The sequence below is a fragment of the Rattus rattus genome, chromosome 4, assembly GCF_011064425.1.
Source record: "Rattus rattus isolate New Zealand chromosome 4, Rrattus_CSIRO_v1, whole genome shotgun sequence".
NCBI classification, from domain to species: domain Eukaryota; kingdom Metazoa; phylum Chordata; class Mammalia; order Rodentia; family Muridae; genus Rattus; species Rattus rattus.
This window is the reverse complement of record NC_046157.1, coordinates 32,795,082-32,814,661: the sequence shown is the minus strand read 5'-3', so window position 1 is coordinate 32,814,661 and position 19,580 is coordinate 32,795,082. Positions and strand designations below refer to the sequence as shown.

Sequence of the window (19,580 nt, the reverse complement as noted above, 5' to 3'; positions counted from 1 at the left end):
AAGTTACAGATAGGTGTGAGCCACCATGTGGGTGCTGAGAACTGAACTCAGGTTCTCTGAGAGAGCAGTCAGTGCTCTTAACCTCTGAGCCATCTCTCCTGTCCTCTAGAAGTTTTAAATACCGATTCTTTAAGTCATTTACAATTCCTGTTGTTTGTTTTAAGGTAGGAAAAGGCATTTGCAGTTGTTTTCAGTACTGGGAAATGAACTAACGTGTACAGAGCTTTAAATACAGGTCAGATCTCTGTTCTAGGAGGCTGACATGAGACTTGATGAGGAAAGAACTTGCATGCAGAAGGTTGTGGATTCTGTCTTTAGCACCGTGGGGGGAAACCGGCAGAGCTTCACGAGAAGCCGCACATGGGTGTGGCCCACAGGACAATCAGGAATTCAAGGTCCTTCTCCCAGATTACCCAACCTTATCTCAAACAAACAAGATTGCAATTTGGGACCTCAGGATAAAACAGTTCATCTTTTCATTCAGAGGAAGAAGTCAAACAATAACCTGAGGCAGTAAAAGTGTAAAGTGTCAGTGCAATAGGGTTCCAGGATCCTTGGAATGAGTGGGGCACCTGAGTGGGGCACCAGGCTTGCATTAAAACATCTACCCACTGAGCCATCTCCAAGGCCTCGAAGTTTAAAACAAGTTGGTCACGCTGACTTCTCGAAGAAAGCATTCCAGGAAAAAGATAAGGCTCTCCGGTGGGGTTTGCACAGAGTAAGAGATGGAAGGGCAGGGTTGCTAGAGGGGATGTCAGAGATAAGGGAGGAAGAAAGTAGAGAGGAAAGGCTTGAGGGTCATCTGGAGAGTTCTGGTTTTCCTCAAAGTGAAATGAGCTCTAGGAGACGTGATGACTGACTCATTTCCAGGGGATCTTTTGTTCAGGTGAATGTTTTCCCAAGGTTTTTTTTTTTTTTTTTTTTTTCCAATTCTGGGCTGGTTAGATGGCTCAGTGGTTGAGAGAACTGACTGCTCTTCTAGAGGTCCTGAGTTCGAATCCCAACAACCACATCAATCTGTAATGAGATATGATGACCTCTTTTGGTGTCTCATGACAGCTACAGTGTATATAATAAATTTAAAAAAATTTCCTGCTGGGTGCAATAGAGTAAACCTTTAATTCTAGCACTTGGGAGGCAGTGGAGAGTTCAAGGCCAGACTCATCTCCAGGACACCCTGTGCTACACAGGGAAACCTGCCTCACTCTCCTTCCCAACTCTTATCTATTAGGATACAACTGTAGATAATCTGTGCATCCCATTACTCAATGGTTAATGCTGCTTTTACTTTACAATTTCTCATGTGCTGTAGTGTATATATGGAGGTCACTAAAAAAACTTTGGGGACATGTCTTCTGTAAGTAGTCCTTGCTGTTCTGGAACTTGCTATGGAAACCAGGATGGGATTAAATACATGCATAGCCACAACTAGCCACTGAAAAACTCACATTGATTTTTCCCTTTTACTATGTGGGTGTTGGGGACCAAACTCAGGTAGTCAGACCTTGGTGACAGGTACTTTTACCTGACTATTTACCTCACTGGCCCCATGTTTTAAGATATTCTGTGTTATATATTCTATAACCATGCTAAGAATGTCGTTGAACTTCTGACATTGTTAGTTCTGGGACTACAGGTGAGGGCCACTATAGTCCATTTACTGAGTGCTGACTTCACATAGGCCTTCAAGCACACTAGACAGCACCTCACTAATGCACTGCTAGATCCTGAGCCCTTTCTCTGCAGTATTCCAACTGAGAAAAATTTATTACTCCAGACTTTAGAGCTGGGTTATGACAGCTCACTGCTGTAATAGAAGCAGGAAGGCTGATGAGTTCACGATGGCCTGAGATAAGTTCAAGACTAGCCTAGGATCCAGTGAAACATCTCAAGATAAAGGCTATGAGAGCATGAGCTGGAGCTGGTTCAGTGGACTTGCTTTTTCCCAGAGGCCCCAGCAGTCTGTTCTCAGTATCCATGCTCGGCAGTTTACAGCTACCTGTGTTGTAACTCTAGCTTCAGAGGATATGATGTTCTCTTCTCGCTTCTATGGGTGTCTACACACACATGCACACATACATATAACTTAAATGGGCATGAAACATACAAACTTTTTTTGTGCGGCTTTGTGAGGTTTACATAGGGATATGGTGGTTTCCCAAGAATGAGGCTCGATAATGGCAGTATGGTAGATCTTATACAAGAGGAGGTAAACAAGCTATTTGAATGGTGTGATGGTTATTATCAGTTATTAACTTCCTTCAGAAATTTGGGTTAATTTAAGAGTGTCAGAAACAGAAAAAAAAAGGAGCCTACTAGGCTCACCTAGTAATTACCCTAACCACGGGTATAATCAGGACTGATTGCTTCTTCATGATTAGATTCACATTAAATCTTTTCTGGCAAAGCAATTATCAGTAATAACGCATGTCCCATTGTGTCACATTAGAGACACTTTTTTTTTTATTTTTATTTTATTTTTTTACCATTCCCACTAATGTGGCCTTATGCTTAAAGTAACTTGGGGGAAACCCACTGTTTGGTGGTTAGTGAGTGGTACTGGGGTTTGAATCTAGGCCCTCATGTATACTAAGGCTCTAATTTACTGTTCAGCCCTTTTCATTGAGACAATCTCACCATACTGACCCAGCTGTAACCTAGGCAGGCCTTGAACACACATGACGTTCCTTTTGCTGGGACTTGGAGACTCTCATCACTAGTCCCAATTCACAATATAATTTTGACAACACTCCAACTGACAAAATATTTTCCTGGCATAATCTTGGATATTTAACTAAATTGTAATATTAGAAAATTTTCACACCTTGGCTCACCATTCTCTCCCACTGGAACACAATCCCACGTATGCACCCTTGTCAGAGAGGGCACAAGATTTCTTCATGTGGACTCTCCACCAACAATGGTTTGGCAAGGCCTCTGACTAAGGTACCTACACTTGGAACTTTCCATGCCTTCTTAGAGGAAAAATGGAGGGCTTTCTAGTGATACCACATGTCATGATTCCTACTGAAATCTACATGCAGGCATGTCGCACACACTTGTGGGCAGGAACCTAACTCTGGCTGGACTCTAACATCAGTTGAAAAACCAATGCAAATCTTATCTCACTCCCCCAGGAACAGATCAGAACACTACCCATCTGTCTGTTGTGGATTTCATCCAAGGTACTTGTAGTACTAATCACCAGCTCCTTGTCCTTTTCAGACAAGAGAGGGAGGCAGAAACAGGGTTGGCAGTTGAGTGTATGACATCAACTACAAACAGTAGGGGTCCATCAGGAGATGATAGAGGCCTAGCAATCTCACAGAAAGCTTCTGCCTTATACTCAATCCCCCGAGGGAACCAGCCAGCACCTTTCTCTTCCTTTATGGAATAACTGCATTGCTGGCACAGAGGATACAAAGTGGTTGGTGATGGTGGCCTTCATTCCCATCACACCCTGAGCACATGGTTGTAGCCTGGCTCTTCCTGGCTTGGGACAGAGCCCCACCCTACCTCTCTCTGTTCCAAGCATTGTTCCAAAGTCCTCTCACACAAGATGTCCAGAGAGGCAGAACGAACTCAGGGGAAAAGTAATCAATCAAACAGATAACAAAAACAAAAGCCACAAACCAGATTTGGTATAATATTTTACAACAGCAGAAAATAAACCCAAATACTAAACACTAACATCACACTACAAACCAGGGAAGGGGACATGCAGAGGCTACAGGCACAAGCTAAGTCTTTACAGTTGACCGATGAACTGGCTGTGACCCCACTTTGCTGGTGACAGGACTAGCAACTGTTACATCTGGACATGTCATAGTCCTGCCCTAGGACTTACCTGCAGCAAACACATAGAACACTTTATTTTCACACAAGAGTAAGAAGCCACTCCCAGTGTTCAGTCATCACAATGAGCAGAGGACCTTTTGGTGGCCTCCCTGGCTTTGTCTAAACTGCTTGTACTTAAGCATCAACTAACTTACAATATCCCATCACTCCTGGGTGAGATGGGCACCTTCAAAGGTGTGGGTTTCCATCAGTCTCAGTGTCAGCTGCAGTTCTGCCGATCACGCCACAAGAGTGAGTGATGCCAGTAGCCTGTCCAACCTTAAGAGATCCGTCCTTTATCCTTCAAGGCTCTTAGTTAAGATCTTGTTCCTAGAAAACAAATTTATCCATGGATTCATTCATTTACATTTGTCTTCCTTCCCCACTTCAGCATCCCCTTGCCCCCCATCTGATGGGAGTCTCAGGTAGATCAGGCTTGCCCTGAACTCCTAATAATCTATCCCAGTCTACACTACATTGAGTGCTGAGATTACATGGTCTGCTGAGAATACAAGTTAAGAGACCAGAACCAGGAAGGTGCTAAGATTTAAAAATAGGCAAGATCCGTTGGGAATGTATGCATGAACCTTTGAATTTGATCTCCACACTGCATAACCCAGGCCCCAGGGCACCATGTAATCCCATGCTCAGAAAGTGGAGACAGGACAGTGAGAACTTCAAGGCTGGCTTCAAATTGCTACGTGGTGGTCGTGCATGATTTTCATCCCTGTACTAAGGAGGTAGAGGCAGGCTGTTGGTTGAGGTCAGCCTGATCTACAGAGCTTAGTTCCAAGACTGCCAGTTAGAGAAAAACAAAAACAAATGAAACCAAAATAACATCTCCCAGAAAATTAAAGGGTTTTCACGAAATAGGGTCTCAATATGATCTAGGTGAGCCTTGGTTCCTAGCCATCCCAAAAGTAGACAAAAACCTGTCAGTATGGCTTAATGCCAAGCAGGAGGCAGAGGCAGGCAGACTTTTTTTGCTCCAAGTTTGAGATCAGCACAATCTACATAGCAAGATCTGTAAATGCAGCTCCTTGAGAATATACTTACATGAGCAAGGTAAGTAATATTGGAACACAGCTAATTGAAATTAACCTTTCCCTCGGGCAGCACACACCCACAGCACTCACTTATGAACACACTTGGGGCACAGCATGTTGTCTTCCAGGTGTGGGGGCGGAAATGTGCAGGCCGGAAGCAGGAAGAGGGCAATCGCTTTCCCTTTCTTATCAGGTACCCAGGCTTGTCCAGCATGGAACTGTAGTCGAACCCAACCACTTGAGGTTGCGGGAAGGCTTGTCCCATGCACCACACACCACATTTCCCCTGTGGAACCAAAGAGATTTAACATGAACACACCAGAGTTTCAGACTAGACTTGATGCTTCTCTGAAATGCCAGCCCTGAGGTAAGATTGGGAATCCAACCTTCATCTCAATCCATTTTGTTACCTACAGTGAATGTACACAAGAGACCCTCAGGGCTTTACTTTAGGGCTGTAGATATAGCTCTAATGGTAAGGAGTTTGCTTTAGCTTGCTCGAGTGATCCCAACACATCACACGTACACCAAACAAACTCCCAGAAAACTGCTGGGTGGGGGGTGCTACATGATTTCAATCCCAGCACTAAGGAGGTACAGGCTGTCAGGTTGAGGTCAGCTTGATCTACAGAGCTTAGCTTCAGGACAGCCAGAGTTAGAGAAAAGAAACAAAAACAGACAAAAAAAATCCTATAAAAAAATCCCAAACAAACAAAACCAAAAAGCACCTCCCAGCAAATTAAAGGGTTTTCATGAAATAGGATCTTATCACGAAACTATGGCGGCCCCACTAGTTACGAGATCCTGCTTCTGCCTCCCAAGTACTATGGTTGAGTCCTTTGCAAGAAGTGCTCAACCCCTAGCATCTTTCTCGCCCTAGGACCACCCATTATCATCAGGCTAAGCAGGATTTTCCTTCATGACATCTCTGCTATTCTTACAACAGGGGCTCTCTGAATTTTGAAAGTCTCATGTAGCCTGGGTTGAATTTAAACTGCCCATCCGCCTACTCAGGCATTGGAATCGACATGTTTGAGTATGTGCTTGCTTTACTAAGGAGAAACTGTAATCTGTTACCCTCACCAACTTAACAGATGCCAAGAGAACCGAGTCTTCAGCCCTGTCCTTCAAATGAAAAATGTAAGAGGAAGAAAGAACACCAAGCACATCTTGCTTCTTGTGTGGGGAGTGAGTAATCTGAAGTTATTTTCAAAGCGTGACTTCCTGGATCAACGGCCTCATTATTTCCTGAGTAGCTGATGGAAATTCAAGGTAAAAGATCTTATGCCTGCCCTAAAGTCTAAGATGTGTTCTTGTCTCATGAGATGATTATGGTGCATACTCCATCACTCAGAGGCAGAGGCAGAAGGATCCATGAGTTCTAGGCCAGCTTCATCTACAGACAGATAGTTTTAGGAGAGCCAGGGATACACAAAGAAACACCACCTCAAAAAACCAAAGGTGATTCTTCTCAACACAAAGGAATACTAGGTCTCAGTCAGGCCCCACCCAAAATGGAACTCAGAAACAATAGCATGGGCAAGGTCCAGGAATCACTGGTGGCTGTGACTCTAACCTTTGACTTACCATACGTCTCCGATGTTGCATTGGAAGGCACTGCCTCCAACTTCTTAGCATTGGCTGCTATTCTGGCCCAAGATGCCAACACTGCCTCTGAGGCAGATGTAGTTACCACCGTGGTGCTGACTTCCTCATAGAGCACAGGAGGATCAACGAGAGCAGGTATCTGCTCCTCTGGTACAGTGACGATCTCCAAGGGAACTGTCACCTGAGACTCTTCCCCAGGTTCCGTCTTCATTTTTTTCCGAGGCATCTTCAACCTGGCCTCTTTGGCTGAGTCAGGAACGTTCTTCAACTCGGGCTAGGGTTTTATAGATAATGGGAAACATTACAAGCTGACAGGTCAGCAGGTAAGACACTCATTGTGAAAGACCATGATCCACACATAAAAAGCTACATGAAGTGGCTCACATATATAATTCTAATGCTCCTGTAATAGGATGGGAGGTGGACCCAGACACCCCTGGCCAACTAGTTTAGTATTTCCATCAGCCACAGAGACTTGTCTTCAAACAAAGAAGGCAAGAACACCCAGTGTTGTCTCCTAACCTGCACAAACTCACTGTAGCACATGCACACCACTCACACATAGAAAGCTGTGAGTGAGGTGGGGGAAAGAGATGACGCAGCAGTCACAAGCATTTACTACTTCTGTAGAAAATGCTTCTTCCATCACCTGAATGGTATTTCACTATTATAACTCTAGATATGGAGAATTCCATGCCATCTTCTGGCCTGAGGGCACCAGGAGCCCATGTGGTATACATACATACATGAAAGCAACTCATACAACCCGAATTTAAAGAGAGAGAGAGACAGAAGAGAGAAGAGGGGAGAGGAAGAGAAAGCAGGGAGAGGAAGAGGGGATAGGGAGAAGGACAGGGAGGAGATCAGAGATGAGGCCTTGGAGGAGGTTTTCTGGTAAATGTATAGATTCAGTTAGAAAGAGTGAATACAAAAGATTTAGCAAAGCTAGAGAAATTGCTCAGTGCAACAGCTGCCCAGCGTGTGCAAGGCCATGGATCCAGTGCCCAGTACTTAGCGAGATAACCCAAGAGGATGATGGGAGTTAGAATACACCACCCTCCCAAACAGCTTCTAAGTGTACTTCCCCTGAGCCCAGTGCGGCATGCCTGTGCCCTGTTACTCAGGAGGTGACGGGATCCCTTGGCCTTAGTTCTTCAAGACTAGCCTAGAAAATATAGTACGTCTCAGTCTAAAAAACCAAAGCGCTGGCCAGGTACTCAGGGTGCAGAGGCAGGAAGTTTGCTATCAAGTTTCAGGCCAGCAAGGGCTACAGAGTAAAACCCCATCTCAGGCTAATTAACAAAAACAGGAGTCATCCAAGTACGGTGGCCACACCTGTAATCAATAAGACTTCGAGAAAGGAGGGTCTTGAAGTTTTTAGGCCAGCCTAAGGTACATAAAACCCCCAAAAAAAAAAAAACAAAAAACCAAACCAAACCAAAAACCAAACCAAAAAAACAAAACAAAAAACAAACAAACAAAAAAAAAAAAAAAAAACAAAAACAAAAACAAAAAAAAAAACGTGGTTGGGTAGGTTAGGGATTGTGCAGCCCAGTGGTAGAACATGCATTCCAGCACCATTTCCCTCTGCCACTATCCCTTCAAGTGCAAGGTTACATGCGGGGCTTGGGAGGGCAGTGCATGCCTGCAATCTTACCAGTGGGAGGTAGGTGGACCTTGAGCTTGAAGTCATTTTATTTTCACAGGCTGACTCCAGGCTAGCCTGGGCTAATACTAAATAGTCTCAAAAAATATATATATATAGTTACCATTTGATCTGGGAAAGCCCTTGCAAGGAGTCGTTTATAAGCATCTAATTTCTAAGACAAAAAACAACAACAACAACAACAGAGTCGTTAGTGTAGTTCTGGCTGCCACACTCCCGCTCAGCCAGAGGCCCCCTCTGGGCCCCCACCTGGCCTTTGCTGCTCAGCTTCATCTCCTGGCACCAGGCTCGCAAAACATCTCGGTGAATCAGGTTCACGGGGGGCAGATGCTGTGGAAAAGGAGGAACAGGTACCTTCCTACGAGTGTGCCCTGGAGTCTCAGGATCTTGTGCACTTTTCTCCTCTGGTTTACAACCTGTGGGACAAAAGGGATACAGTTAGGTAACAAGTTTTGCACACCTGTAGAGAATTCAATCCTGGCCTGGAGAGACGGCTCAGTGGTTAAGAGCACTGATTGCTCTTTTTCTAGAAGTCCTGAGTTCAGATCCCAGCAACCACAGGGTGGCTCACAACCATCTATAATGGGATCTGATGCCCTCTTCTGGTGTGTGTGAAGACAGCTACAGTGTACTCACATACATAAAATCAATCAATCAATCAAAGAATTTGCATCCCATAATCCCTTTTGGTTCTTTACCTATGTAGCAACCCTCTTATGTAGAGGTGTGTGAATGACCAACTAAAGACCATAGAGACTGACTCCAGGGTAGAGAGTCGAAAGCCTGGACTCCTCAAATCCCAGTGTTCCTTGCTAAGCCCAAACAAATGCGCTAGGCCTGTTGCTCTGAGGAGTCTCCAACAAAGAATGAGTTAGGTACTATTCTAATCCAGGAGACTGACTAATGCCATAGATCTGAGCTGCTCAACACTCAGTGTTGCCTGGTGCTTTTACCACAGGAGAAAACGCACTGGCCTGCCCCAGCCATACCAGCACTCTCACCTCTGTGCTTCACCCAGTTCCAATTCTGTAAGATGCCTAGAACAGATCACGGACAGACAGACAGACTGACTGTACAGATAGTAAGCACCGCTAGAGCCTATGCAGATACCACCCCTCCCACCACGCACGCGCACACACAGCTCTTCTCAAGACTGGGGTCATCCCCACTTAGTTTTAGGATAACAAGTGCAAACTGTTCTCATTGCCTATTAGCCTCAAAGCACAGGGACTACCCGAGGTAAGTACGTCATGGGAGTTTAATAATGGAAAGAACTGGCTGCGGCAGCAGGAAGCACCTCACTTGACTGTGTTCTGTTGTTGTATAATTGTTTGTTTTTAATGAGGGAAGAACCTAGCTAGATCTCGGACGAAGTGCAGAGCTAGCAAAAAGCAGAAATTACTCTCGTCCCCCAACCCCCGTTTTTACACTTAAGGAAAACTTAAGTTTCTTAGACGATTAAGACTTGGGCATCTACAGACTTACCGTCATCTTTCTCTGACTTTCTTTGTTTCTTCCCCGTTGCTTTAGTCTTTGCAGAAGACGTGCTCGGTTGGCTAGACATCTGGCATTCCACTTCTTCCCGTGGCTCCTCTGCACGCCCCTGTGGACAGGGGAGTGGGTTACAGAGTTGCCTGGTGTCCTGAGACAGCATAGCCCTTCACTTGCTCTAAACTAACTCATATCTAAGGTCCCCAGGAGGTCAGCGCATGTGTTTACAAGTGTGCATTCTCATGGGACATCATTTGAATAACCAACCTGAGTTATAAAATAGGGAAGCAATGGTCAGGGAAAGAGAGGGAGTCAAAACGAAAAGCAGACTTGGCGCCACATGACTGTAACTCTAGTAGTGGCTAAAATCAGGGCCAGGCCAGCCCAGGCTTGTAGGGTTTTTCTCTACGTAGCCTCCCTGGCTGGCCTGGAACACAGAGGTACCCCTGTCTTCTTCTTAGACCCACCCACTGTGGGACTATCTTAAAGGAAGAAAGAAAAACATTGCAGTAGCTGTAATCTTAGCACCTAGGCAGTGAATGCGGGGGTCAGGGGCGGGGGTCACCAAGGGCCAACCTTTGGCTACAGGATAAAACAGATGAAATAGCTATGAACAAAGCAACAGAAGATAATGAAAACTATCCAAGAGTAGTTCCCTCTTTGGGGAAGAAAACCTTACTCTATCTTCTCGCACCCCAAATATTTTCCCCCAGTCCTTGGTTCTAGGCTCACCCAAAGACTTTGTAGCCAGGGTGATGTACCAAAGACATTGTACCACTTCCATGGCTGACTTCCCTTCAGAGCCTCTCAGACATGGCCTAGGGACACTTTCCAATTGTGACAACAGCCTGGTGACATGTTAACACCGACCCATCTCTTCTTCAGTTCTTATACCTGACTCCCATCCAAGTCTTAATTCAAAGGTTATTTTGCCGAATCTCTATAAAATCTACCACATATTACCTCATTTCCACTTGTCAATTGATTCCATCTGATTTTAAACTCCACAAGAGTGGAGCCCCTTCCCCTTTTATTGCCAGCAATGGATAATAAATATTCTGCTTAATTAAGGGAACAGAGATTACAAAAACAAAACAAAAACAACAACAAAACTAGAAATGATCCCTAAGCACAGAAAAAACAAACAAGCAAAAAAACCTTAACAAGTATTACGCCTCTTCTAGAAGATACAAGACTAAACATACTCCTTCCCTTTATATAATTTCCTAACTACTACTGTATTTTCAGGACCAAAAGTTTAAAGCTTATTAAAGCTGGGTGGTCGTGGCACATGCCTTTATCCGAGTTCGAGGCCAGCGTGGTCTACAAGAGTGACTTACAGGACAGCCAAGGGCTACAGAGAAACCTTGTTTCAGAAAGAAACAAAATCAAACAAAAAAGCCAGGAGAGGTGGCATTGGGGAGGAAAACCAGCCCGGTTCACAGGGCAAGTCCCAGGGCACCCAGGGCTACAGAGAAATCCTGTCTCGCAAAAAACAAAACAAAACAAAAACTCATTAAATAAATAAGTAAAAACACTAGGTCACTTCGCTGGAAAACCTAGATCTTTTCCAACCCCCACCTTCCCAACCCCCCACCCCCGCAAGAGTGGGAGTAAGTGACAAATTAACATTTGCCTGTTACTTAACACCTCGGTACTTTTATATCACAACAGGAACTAGCTTCAGAACACAATAAGACTTATATTCGCCTCTTTATAAACTACTCACTTTTGGACCTAACAAAACTTGTACACTAGAGAAAGCTGGAAACGGCTGGAAGGAGCCCTGGAAAGTGCTCAGGATTCTGGCTACTACAGTTAGTTAGGAACCAGCAGAGCCTGCCAGTCAGGTCTGTCTTCTCAAAACTCCTCAACTCTGAGGACCTTTGGATATAAACAAAAGGCCTAGAAGCCATGTAACAGGCATTTCTGAGTTAAGCCCTCAGGTCTTCTTCTCCCGGCCACTGGGGACTCCAGTTCCTTCCGAGGCTCGGTTCATATCCTGTTTTATCCTGTGACCATTTCCCTCCAGCTACCGCATTCTAAATTCCTTTCTGGCAAATCACAACCTCCCCTCCTAACACATCTACAACCAGGCCGGAGGGCCTCGTGCAAGGCCACGTCAGAGAGGGCGGGCGGAGCCACACACCTACCTACCTTAAAAAAAAAAAAAATTAAAGTGTAACAAATTGTAAGGCTCCTTCTTTTCGTCCCCAAACAAAGGCTGGGTATACTCCAAAAGAGAGGCCCTAGCCTGACTAGTTTGGAAAGCCGACTTGTAAAAACAGGTCTCACCTTCTTGCTTCCAGCCGGCTCCATCTTGAATTTAGATGAGACCTCCGAAAGAAAGTTCTCCCAGCTTCCAAATGACCTATGGCCTCCTTCGGCTTTTAAAAGTCTCCTCCTACTTCCTGTTGTCTTGAGGCCCTCTTCCGTTCCCCTCCCCTCCTGGTCCCACCCCCAACAAAATTGTGATGCTAAAGTCTGGTTTGTGGCTAATTTTAATAAAGCCGCTATTGTGTGGTTTGATTATTTTTGCTTTTTTTTTTCCTCTGAATTTCTTTTCTTCTTTTTCTTTTTGGAGGCAGAGTTGCCTGGCCTGAAATGCTTTATATACCTATGTTTATTGTACTGTCTGGGACTCGGGAATACAGCGATTTAAAGGAGCGAGCTGCCACGCCCTACTCCTGGCAACTGTAAATCTGGGAAATTTTAAACTGTAACTATTGCTGGGCGTGGTGGCGAATGCCTTTAATCCCAGCATTTCGAGAGGGAGAGGCAGGTGGATCTCTCTGATTTTCTGGCCAGCCTGGCCTACATGGTGGGATTCTGTCTTTAAAAAAAAAAAAAAAGAAAAAGAAAAAGAAAAAATAGGAAAGGAGGGGGTGGGGAGGGATCGAGGGAGGAAGGAAGGAAGGAAGGAAGGAAGGAAGGAAGGAAGGAAGGAAGGAAGGAAGGAACCTCTAAATATTGCTAAGGGAAAGTGAAGTTCCTAGAGAATTCTGAACAAGCTGTATGAGCAGATTGCAAATTTACCTAATGGAATTAGCAACCTGGACAGGAATGAAAACAACCCATTTCTTGTGACTCCAGAATTCTTTTACTATAAGACCACAGGGTGGGTTGTATTGTTTCTGTGGTTTTGGGCTCTTGCAGGACTTTGTTTCTGCATACTAATCAGTCTACCACTGAGCTACAATCCCAGCCCACAAAATTACAACTTTTGTAAATCCTCCCCATCCAACCCTCCTTTTTTTTTTTTTTAAGTTCTTCATAATAGAAGTCCCTAGGGACCCAGAGCACTCTGAGATTTTCCTGTCTCTGACTCCTGACTGCTAAGATTCAAGGTGTGCCCCATCACGCTGGACCTGGGCTTGAGTTTCTGATCTTCTAGCCTCCTCAGGATTGGAACTCTGGCCACCAAGCCTGGCTTCAAACCTTAACTTTCTATCTGCCAACTGTTAAAAGGTTTTGTTGGTGCTAGTTGGTTTCTCTGTGTAGCCCGCTATCCTGGACCTGGACCAGGCTGGCTTCGAACTCACATAGATCCTCTTGCCTCTGCCTCTAGAGGGCTGGGACTAAAGGCACATACCGCCAGCAGACTTTTTTTTTCCAGTAAAAAGTTTTTAGGGGTTGGGGATTTAGCTCAGTGGTAGAGCACTTGCCTAGCAAGCACAAGGCCCTGGGTTCAGTCCCCAGCTCCGAAAAAAAGGAAAAAAAAAGTTTTTAAAGTCTACTGAATATGTAGTGAATTCTGGCAGTAAAATTCAGTCACTGTTTTGCAAATGATGATGATTTGTGGAAAACTATACTGATAACTTGCTTGCCCAGTAAGTGAACATTAAGCTTGACTCTCTATTATGATGTCAGAGGATGCCCTCAGCACCACCATCTCCCACAAAAACAAACAATCAAAAACCAAACCAATCAACAAAACCAACCAAACAAACAAACAACAAACTGGAAAAGTTCCTTTTGAATAGTCTCTGCAAGAGACCAGAGATGTGAAGTGAAAGATTATGTTTAGAAATAGTGGGGCTAGAGAGATGGCTCAGTGGTTAAGAGCACTGACTGCTCTTCCAGAGGTCCTGAGTTCAAATCACCTCATAAAGGTAAGACCTGTGACGTGTCTGTAACTGGTGTGCTGAAGAGGTGAAGGAAATGGATCTCAAGTCAGAAGCTAGCCTGTACTACACAAAGAGTGTCTGAAATAAACAGAGGATACCTCCCAGGGGTAGAGTGCTTGAGTAACATACTGGATGAATTAGGTTCAATCCTCAGGTAAGTTACCCACCCGCCATCCCTCATGCCAGCACCCTTATCTCTGGATAAGAACTAGTAAGACTTACTAGTTAAGATTATTAGAAAGTACACCTTGGTGGGTTGGGCATGCTGCTACACACCTTTTCATATCAGCATAGAGGCAGGTGGATCTCTGTGAGTCCTAAACTAGCCTGATCTACATAGTGAGTTCCTGAGCCGCCAAGCTTAACATGAGTCTCTGTCACAAACAACAACAATTAACAACTAATAGTACATCTTTTAAAAAATAGGAAGTTTGCCAGGCATTGGTGGTGCAATCCACAGAGTGAGTTCCAGAACAGTCAAAAAAACTTGTCTAATAATAATAATAAAGTTCTTGTTCAATAGTTTTTTTTTTCCCCCTCAGTGTAATTGGAGAAAACATGAGTTTGGAAACATGGAGATTTATTTGTTTACCTTGTGTTCAGAAACATGGCATGCATTTACCAAGGCTGTCCATTGAAAGTCGGAGGACTATTTCCACATTAGATAGGTGCGTATTTCATAGGGATCTTCCAACTGAAAGGAAGAAAAAATAGACATGGATCTGTGGATGCAGGTAATGTGACTGAGGTGGTTGTAGTCTGGACACAGAGATGTTGTGGGGATTATGGTAAGAAGCACAGACTGCAAAGTCCAACCTCCCCTTAGCAGCTTGCGTCCCAGCACATGACCTAACACTGTTGGAGGACTCTCCTCTGCAAAACATGGGTAACCAGGACAACAATAGCTCTTTCTCAAAGGGACTGATTGTGTCCTAAGAAATCATCATCCTCGTGGGGTACGCCAAGAAAGCTAGCGTGTTGAAGGCTGAGGCAGGAAGTTTTAGAAATTGGGACCAGCCTGAGCTACATGTCTAGACGATGCTTCAAAAACAACTAAATGGGCTGGAAAGATCGCACGGTGATCAAGGGTACTAAGTGCTCTTCCAGAGGTCCTAAGTTCAATTCCCAGTAACGACTTGGCGGCTCACAACCATCTGATGCCCTCTTCTGGCAGGTGGGCATACATGCAGACCGAGCACTCAGTAAAAACCAAACAAAAGCAACTAAACACCAGCCAATGGCCACCGGTGACTCTCACAGCAGAAAAAGTTGAAGCAATGTCAGATTTAGATGCTTCTAAAAGTGGGAAGAGGTAGAATACAGATAGATGAGAGAGCTGTGGAGAATTCCTGCTCTGTTTTTCTTTGTTTTTACCTGTCTTGATTGATTGATTGATTGCATCAGGTCCTTATAAGCCTGGAACCTGATATGTAGACCAGGATAGTCTTTAACTTGTAGCTAGTCTTTAACTTCTAGCAATTCAACTTTAATCTCCCAAGTGCCGAGACATTTATTTATTTTATGTACACGAGTACACCGTAGCTGTCATCAGACACACCAGAAGAGGGCATTGGATCTCATTACAGATGGTTTTGAGCCACCATGTGGTTGCCGGGATTTGAACTCAGGACCTCTGGAAAAGCAGTCAGTGCTCTTAACCACTGAGCCATCTCTCCAGCCCTGTGTTTGTCTTGAGATAGGGTTTCTTATAGCCTAAGCTGCTAATCTTTAAGTTGCTGTGTAATCAAGGCTGGCCTAGCATTTCTCTTTCCTTTATTATTATTACCCTTTCTTTCTCTTTACAGATAGAACTGTGTTGTTGAGGCCAGTCTTGGAACTGCTAAACTCTTGGGCTCAAGCAGTTGTTCTCTTCAGCTTTAGAAGTGCTGGAACTGTACATACATGTCTCCAAGGCTAGCCCTTTGGAAAAGGTATGATGTATTGATTTGTTTTTGTTGTTGTTCTTATTGTTTTGTGTGTAGCTCTCACTATATAGTCCCGGCTGTCCTAGACTTCACTGTATAAGCCAGGCTGAACTTTCATTCATGTGGATCACTCATCTCTGCACCTGAGTGCTAGACACAGACATACAACAAACAAGCATGCATGGCTAAGTAAGTATTAGTAGAAGAAATGAATGAAGTTAATGAGTACCTAAGTTTACCTGAAGGTGAATTTTCCCAAGCCTATTGTACCATGTGTGGCCATTTGACAGGTGGTTCTGAATGGAGAGACTTAGTAAAAGTTGTTTCTATTCTATCAGGCAGGCCACAGTACTGGTTTTAACCTCTGCTGTGTACTCCTAGAAGGCTTTGGTCCAAAGCTAGGCTTGTTTGATATGTCAACAGAGATCAATTTAAGTGCCCAAAGATTTCATTGATCTGCAAAAGTCAACAGCAGTTCCTTCTCAAGGGGGTTGGTATTGTAACAAGCACAATAGAATCTGGCCCATCTTATTTTGTCTTTTTTTTTTTTTTTCAGAGCTGAGGACCGAACCCAGGGCCTTGGGCTTGCTAGGCAAGCGCTCTACCACTGAGCTAAATTCTACCTTTGGGGCTGGGCATACTGGCACATTCATTTTATCCCAGCATTTGGGAGCAGAAGCAGTCAGATCTCTGTAAGATTGAGGCCAGCCTGGTCTACATAGGGAGTTCCAGGACAGCAAGAGCTACACAGTGAGACCAGTTAAACAAGACAACCACAACAAACCAGCAACAAAAGCAGCATCAACAGTAACAGAATTGTACCTTCGGTTTGAGGTGCTTAGTGCCAAGACTGATGCCTTCGATTTGACCCCCGTGACCCTACTTTCCTGTAAGTTGTCCTGCTTCCACATAAATTTACTGTGATATATACACACAGTAAGTAAATATACGTAGTTGAAAAAAACCCTGCCATTTATTACCTCCTATAAAAGAAAATCATTGTTTTTTACTTCTAAATTTTAAATTCTTTTAAGACCTTTCTTTCTTTCTCCCTTTCTTTCTTTCTTTCCTTCTTTCTTTCTTTCTTTCTTTCTTTCTTTCTTTCTTTCTTTCTCCCTTTCTTTCTTTCTTTCTTTCTTTCTTTCTTTCTCCCTTTCTTTCTTTCTTTCGGTGTCTGTGCACACGCCATAGCACATGTGTGGAGGTCTGAGAACAACTTTTGGGAGTCAGTTCTCTCTTTCTACCTACCAGGTAGGTCTCAGGGATTGAACTCAGGTCATCAAGTCTGGCCACCCAGTAGCTGGGATTGAGCACAAGCCACCTGTACTCCACCACTTGACTATACTCCCAGCTCTTTTTCTACTTGCTGTTATTTGAAATCAGCTCTGGTTAAACTGCCCAGCCTGGCCTTACACTGCAGCCCTAGGAGGCCTTTCACAGCACTGTGCTACCAGGCTCCCCTTAAATAAACACACAATTGCCAACATTGCCAGATCTCTGACAGAACCTCCCATTTAATGCAGTACTGTCAAAGATCTGAAATTAAATTCTGTCTACCATTAAGGGATCTGTCCCTAGTTAGAACGTATTTCTGTGTTTTCATTTGGTCTTTAGAAATAAGGTCTTGAATGAACGAAGGTTGAAAGAAATAAAGTCTTGTCTGTGTGTATGTATGTTGAGCTTCATTAAAGAGTTCAACGAGGGCTGGAGAGATGGCTCAGTGGTTAAGAGCACTCAGAGGTCCTGAGTTCAATTTCCAGCAACCACATGGTGGCTCACAACCATCTGTAGTGGAATCCAATGCCCTCTTCTGGTGTGTCTGAAGACAGCGACAGTGTACTCATATATAATAAATAAAACTTAAAAAAAGAAAGTCAGCAACACATATGTGTCAAGAAAATCCGCTCCGAGTTTATCTACACCCCCAGCTGCAAGTGTGACTTTAAGGGGGATGCATAAGGAGGCCAGATTTGGTGACTCAGGCCTTCCAAGTTACTCAAGAGCCTGAGGCAGGAAGATTACAAGTTCACATCATGAGCCACTTAGGGAGACTGAATCACAAATTTAAAAATTAAAGAAAGGGCTGGGGATCCATGTGTGACGGCTATCTCCTGTAACGGCCCAGCACTGGAGAGGCACTCAAAGTGATCCTCTGTTACATAGTAAAGTGGGTGGATGTCCTTGTCTCAGAAACAAACAAAATGGCTGAGCTTACTGCTAAGCGGTAGAGTGCTTGCTTAGCAGTGCTTGAGGTCTTTGTTCAATGCCTAGTGTGGCAAGAAAGAAAAAGAGAGGGGCCAGAGAGATGGCTCTTCAGGTAAAGTTGACTTATACTCTTGAGTTTGATCCTAGGACCACATCACTGAAAAAGAGACTAACTCTCCATAGCTGACTTCTCACTTCCATATGTATGCTGTGACATACACACACCACAGACAGACAGACAGACAGACAGACACACACACACAGCACAGACCCATACATACACAAAACAAACATAAAAAAAGGTTGGACAGTGACTTTAGGGACTATGCTCTCTGCTTCTACCTTTATGTGGGTGGCTCTTGGGGTACTTGGGATGTTGGTAGGACAGCAGCCTGCTGAACCATTTCCTTGGCCTCTGATCCTCTTTACATATTTTCTCTAGTAATACTGTGATCTTGTGGGGTGTTTTGTCTGTTTTCAAGACAGATCTCTCTCTCTCTCTCTCTCTCTCTCTCTATATATATATATATATATATATATATATATATGTGTGTGTGTGTGTGTGTGTGTGTGTGTGTACACACATATATATATGAATGATATATAATATGTATATATATTATATTATATATTTAAAAATAAGTGGGAAGGGCATGTGGTGGCATGGGGAGGGTGGATGGGGGTGGGGCTTTCCCCTAACTGACCTCTCTCTGCCTCTTGGGCTGGAGCTCAGACCCAGAACTTGTCACCAAGCCCTAGCCTAGCTGTTCCCTCAGCTGTGCTCTGCTTTTCACTTTCCTTATTAGCATCCCCATTCCTAATTAATTGTCCTCTGGGGGAATCACTCCACAGGCCTCCCAGGTTTTTACTTTCTGACCCTCCAAGTGCTAAATGCCAAAGAAATTGTATGTCCTAGGGCCATCATTAGCACCAGACAAGATTCTGTAAACATTCGAAAAGATCTCACCTTGTGGTTAACACATTATAACGAGGACTTAAGTGGACCAATTAGAAAACTTCCGGTGGTAGATTCAATGGAATAACACCACAGGGCTCTGCAGAGACTATGTGACTCTTTTTTATTTATTTTTTCATCTTTATTAAATTGGGTATTTCTTCTTTACATTTCAAATGTTATTCCCTTTCCCAGTTTCCATGCCAAGATCCCCTAACCCTCCCCCTCCCATTCTTTATGGGTGTTCCCCTCCCAATCCCCCCCCCATTACCGCCCCTCCCCCCCCAACAATCACGTTCACTGGGGGTTCAGCCTTGGTAGGACCAAGGGCTTCCCCTTCCACTGGTGCTCTTACTAGGCTATTCATTGTTACCTATGCTGTATAGTCTTTGGGTAGTGGCTTAGTCCCTGGAAGCTCTGGTTGCTTGGCATTGTTGTTCATATGGGGTCTCGAGCCCCTTCAAGTTCTTCCAGTCCTTTCTCTGATTCCTTCAACGGGGGTCCCATTCTCAGTTCAATGGTTTGCTGCTGGCATTTGCCTATGTATTTGCTGTATTCTGGCTGTGTCTCTCAGGAGAGATCTACATCTGGCTCCTGTCGGCCTGCACTTCTTTGCCTCATCCATCTTATCTAGTTTGGGGGCTGTATATGTATGGGCCACATGTGGGGCAGGCTCTGAATGGGTGTTCCTTCAGCCTCTGTTCTAAATGTTGCCTCCCT

General features: G+C 44.3%; 1 protein-coding gene across 1 annotated transcript; it reads right to left on the bottom strand.

The window, feature by feature from the left end:
- Positions 1–4,969: 4,969 nt before the first annotated feature.
- Dppa4 (developmental pluripotency associated 4) lies at positions 4,970–12,002 on the bottom strand. Its single transcript, XM_032899650.1, has 6 exons — positions 11,944–12,002; positions 9,643–9,760; positions 8,407–8,573; positions 8,261–8,311; positions 6,471–6,765; positions 4,970–5,169 (listed from the first exon to the last, which is right to left on the bottom strand). The coding sequence occupies exons 1-6, from the start codon at positions 11,965–11,967 to the stop codon at positions 4,970–4,972; spliced, it is 855 nt and encodes a 284-aa protein (XP_032755541.1). The 5' UTR covers positions 11,968–12,002.
- Positions 12,003–19,580: the final 7,578 nt, after the last annotated feature.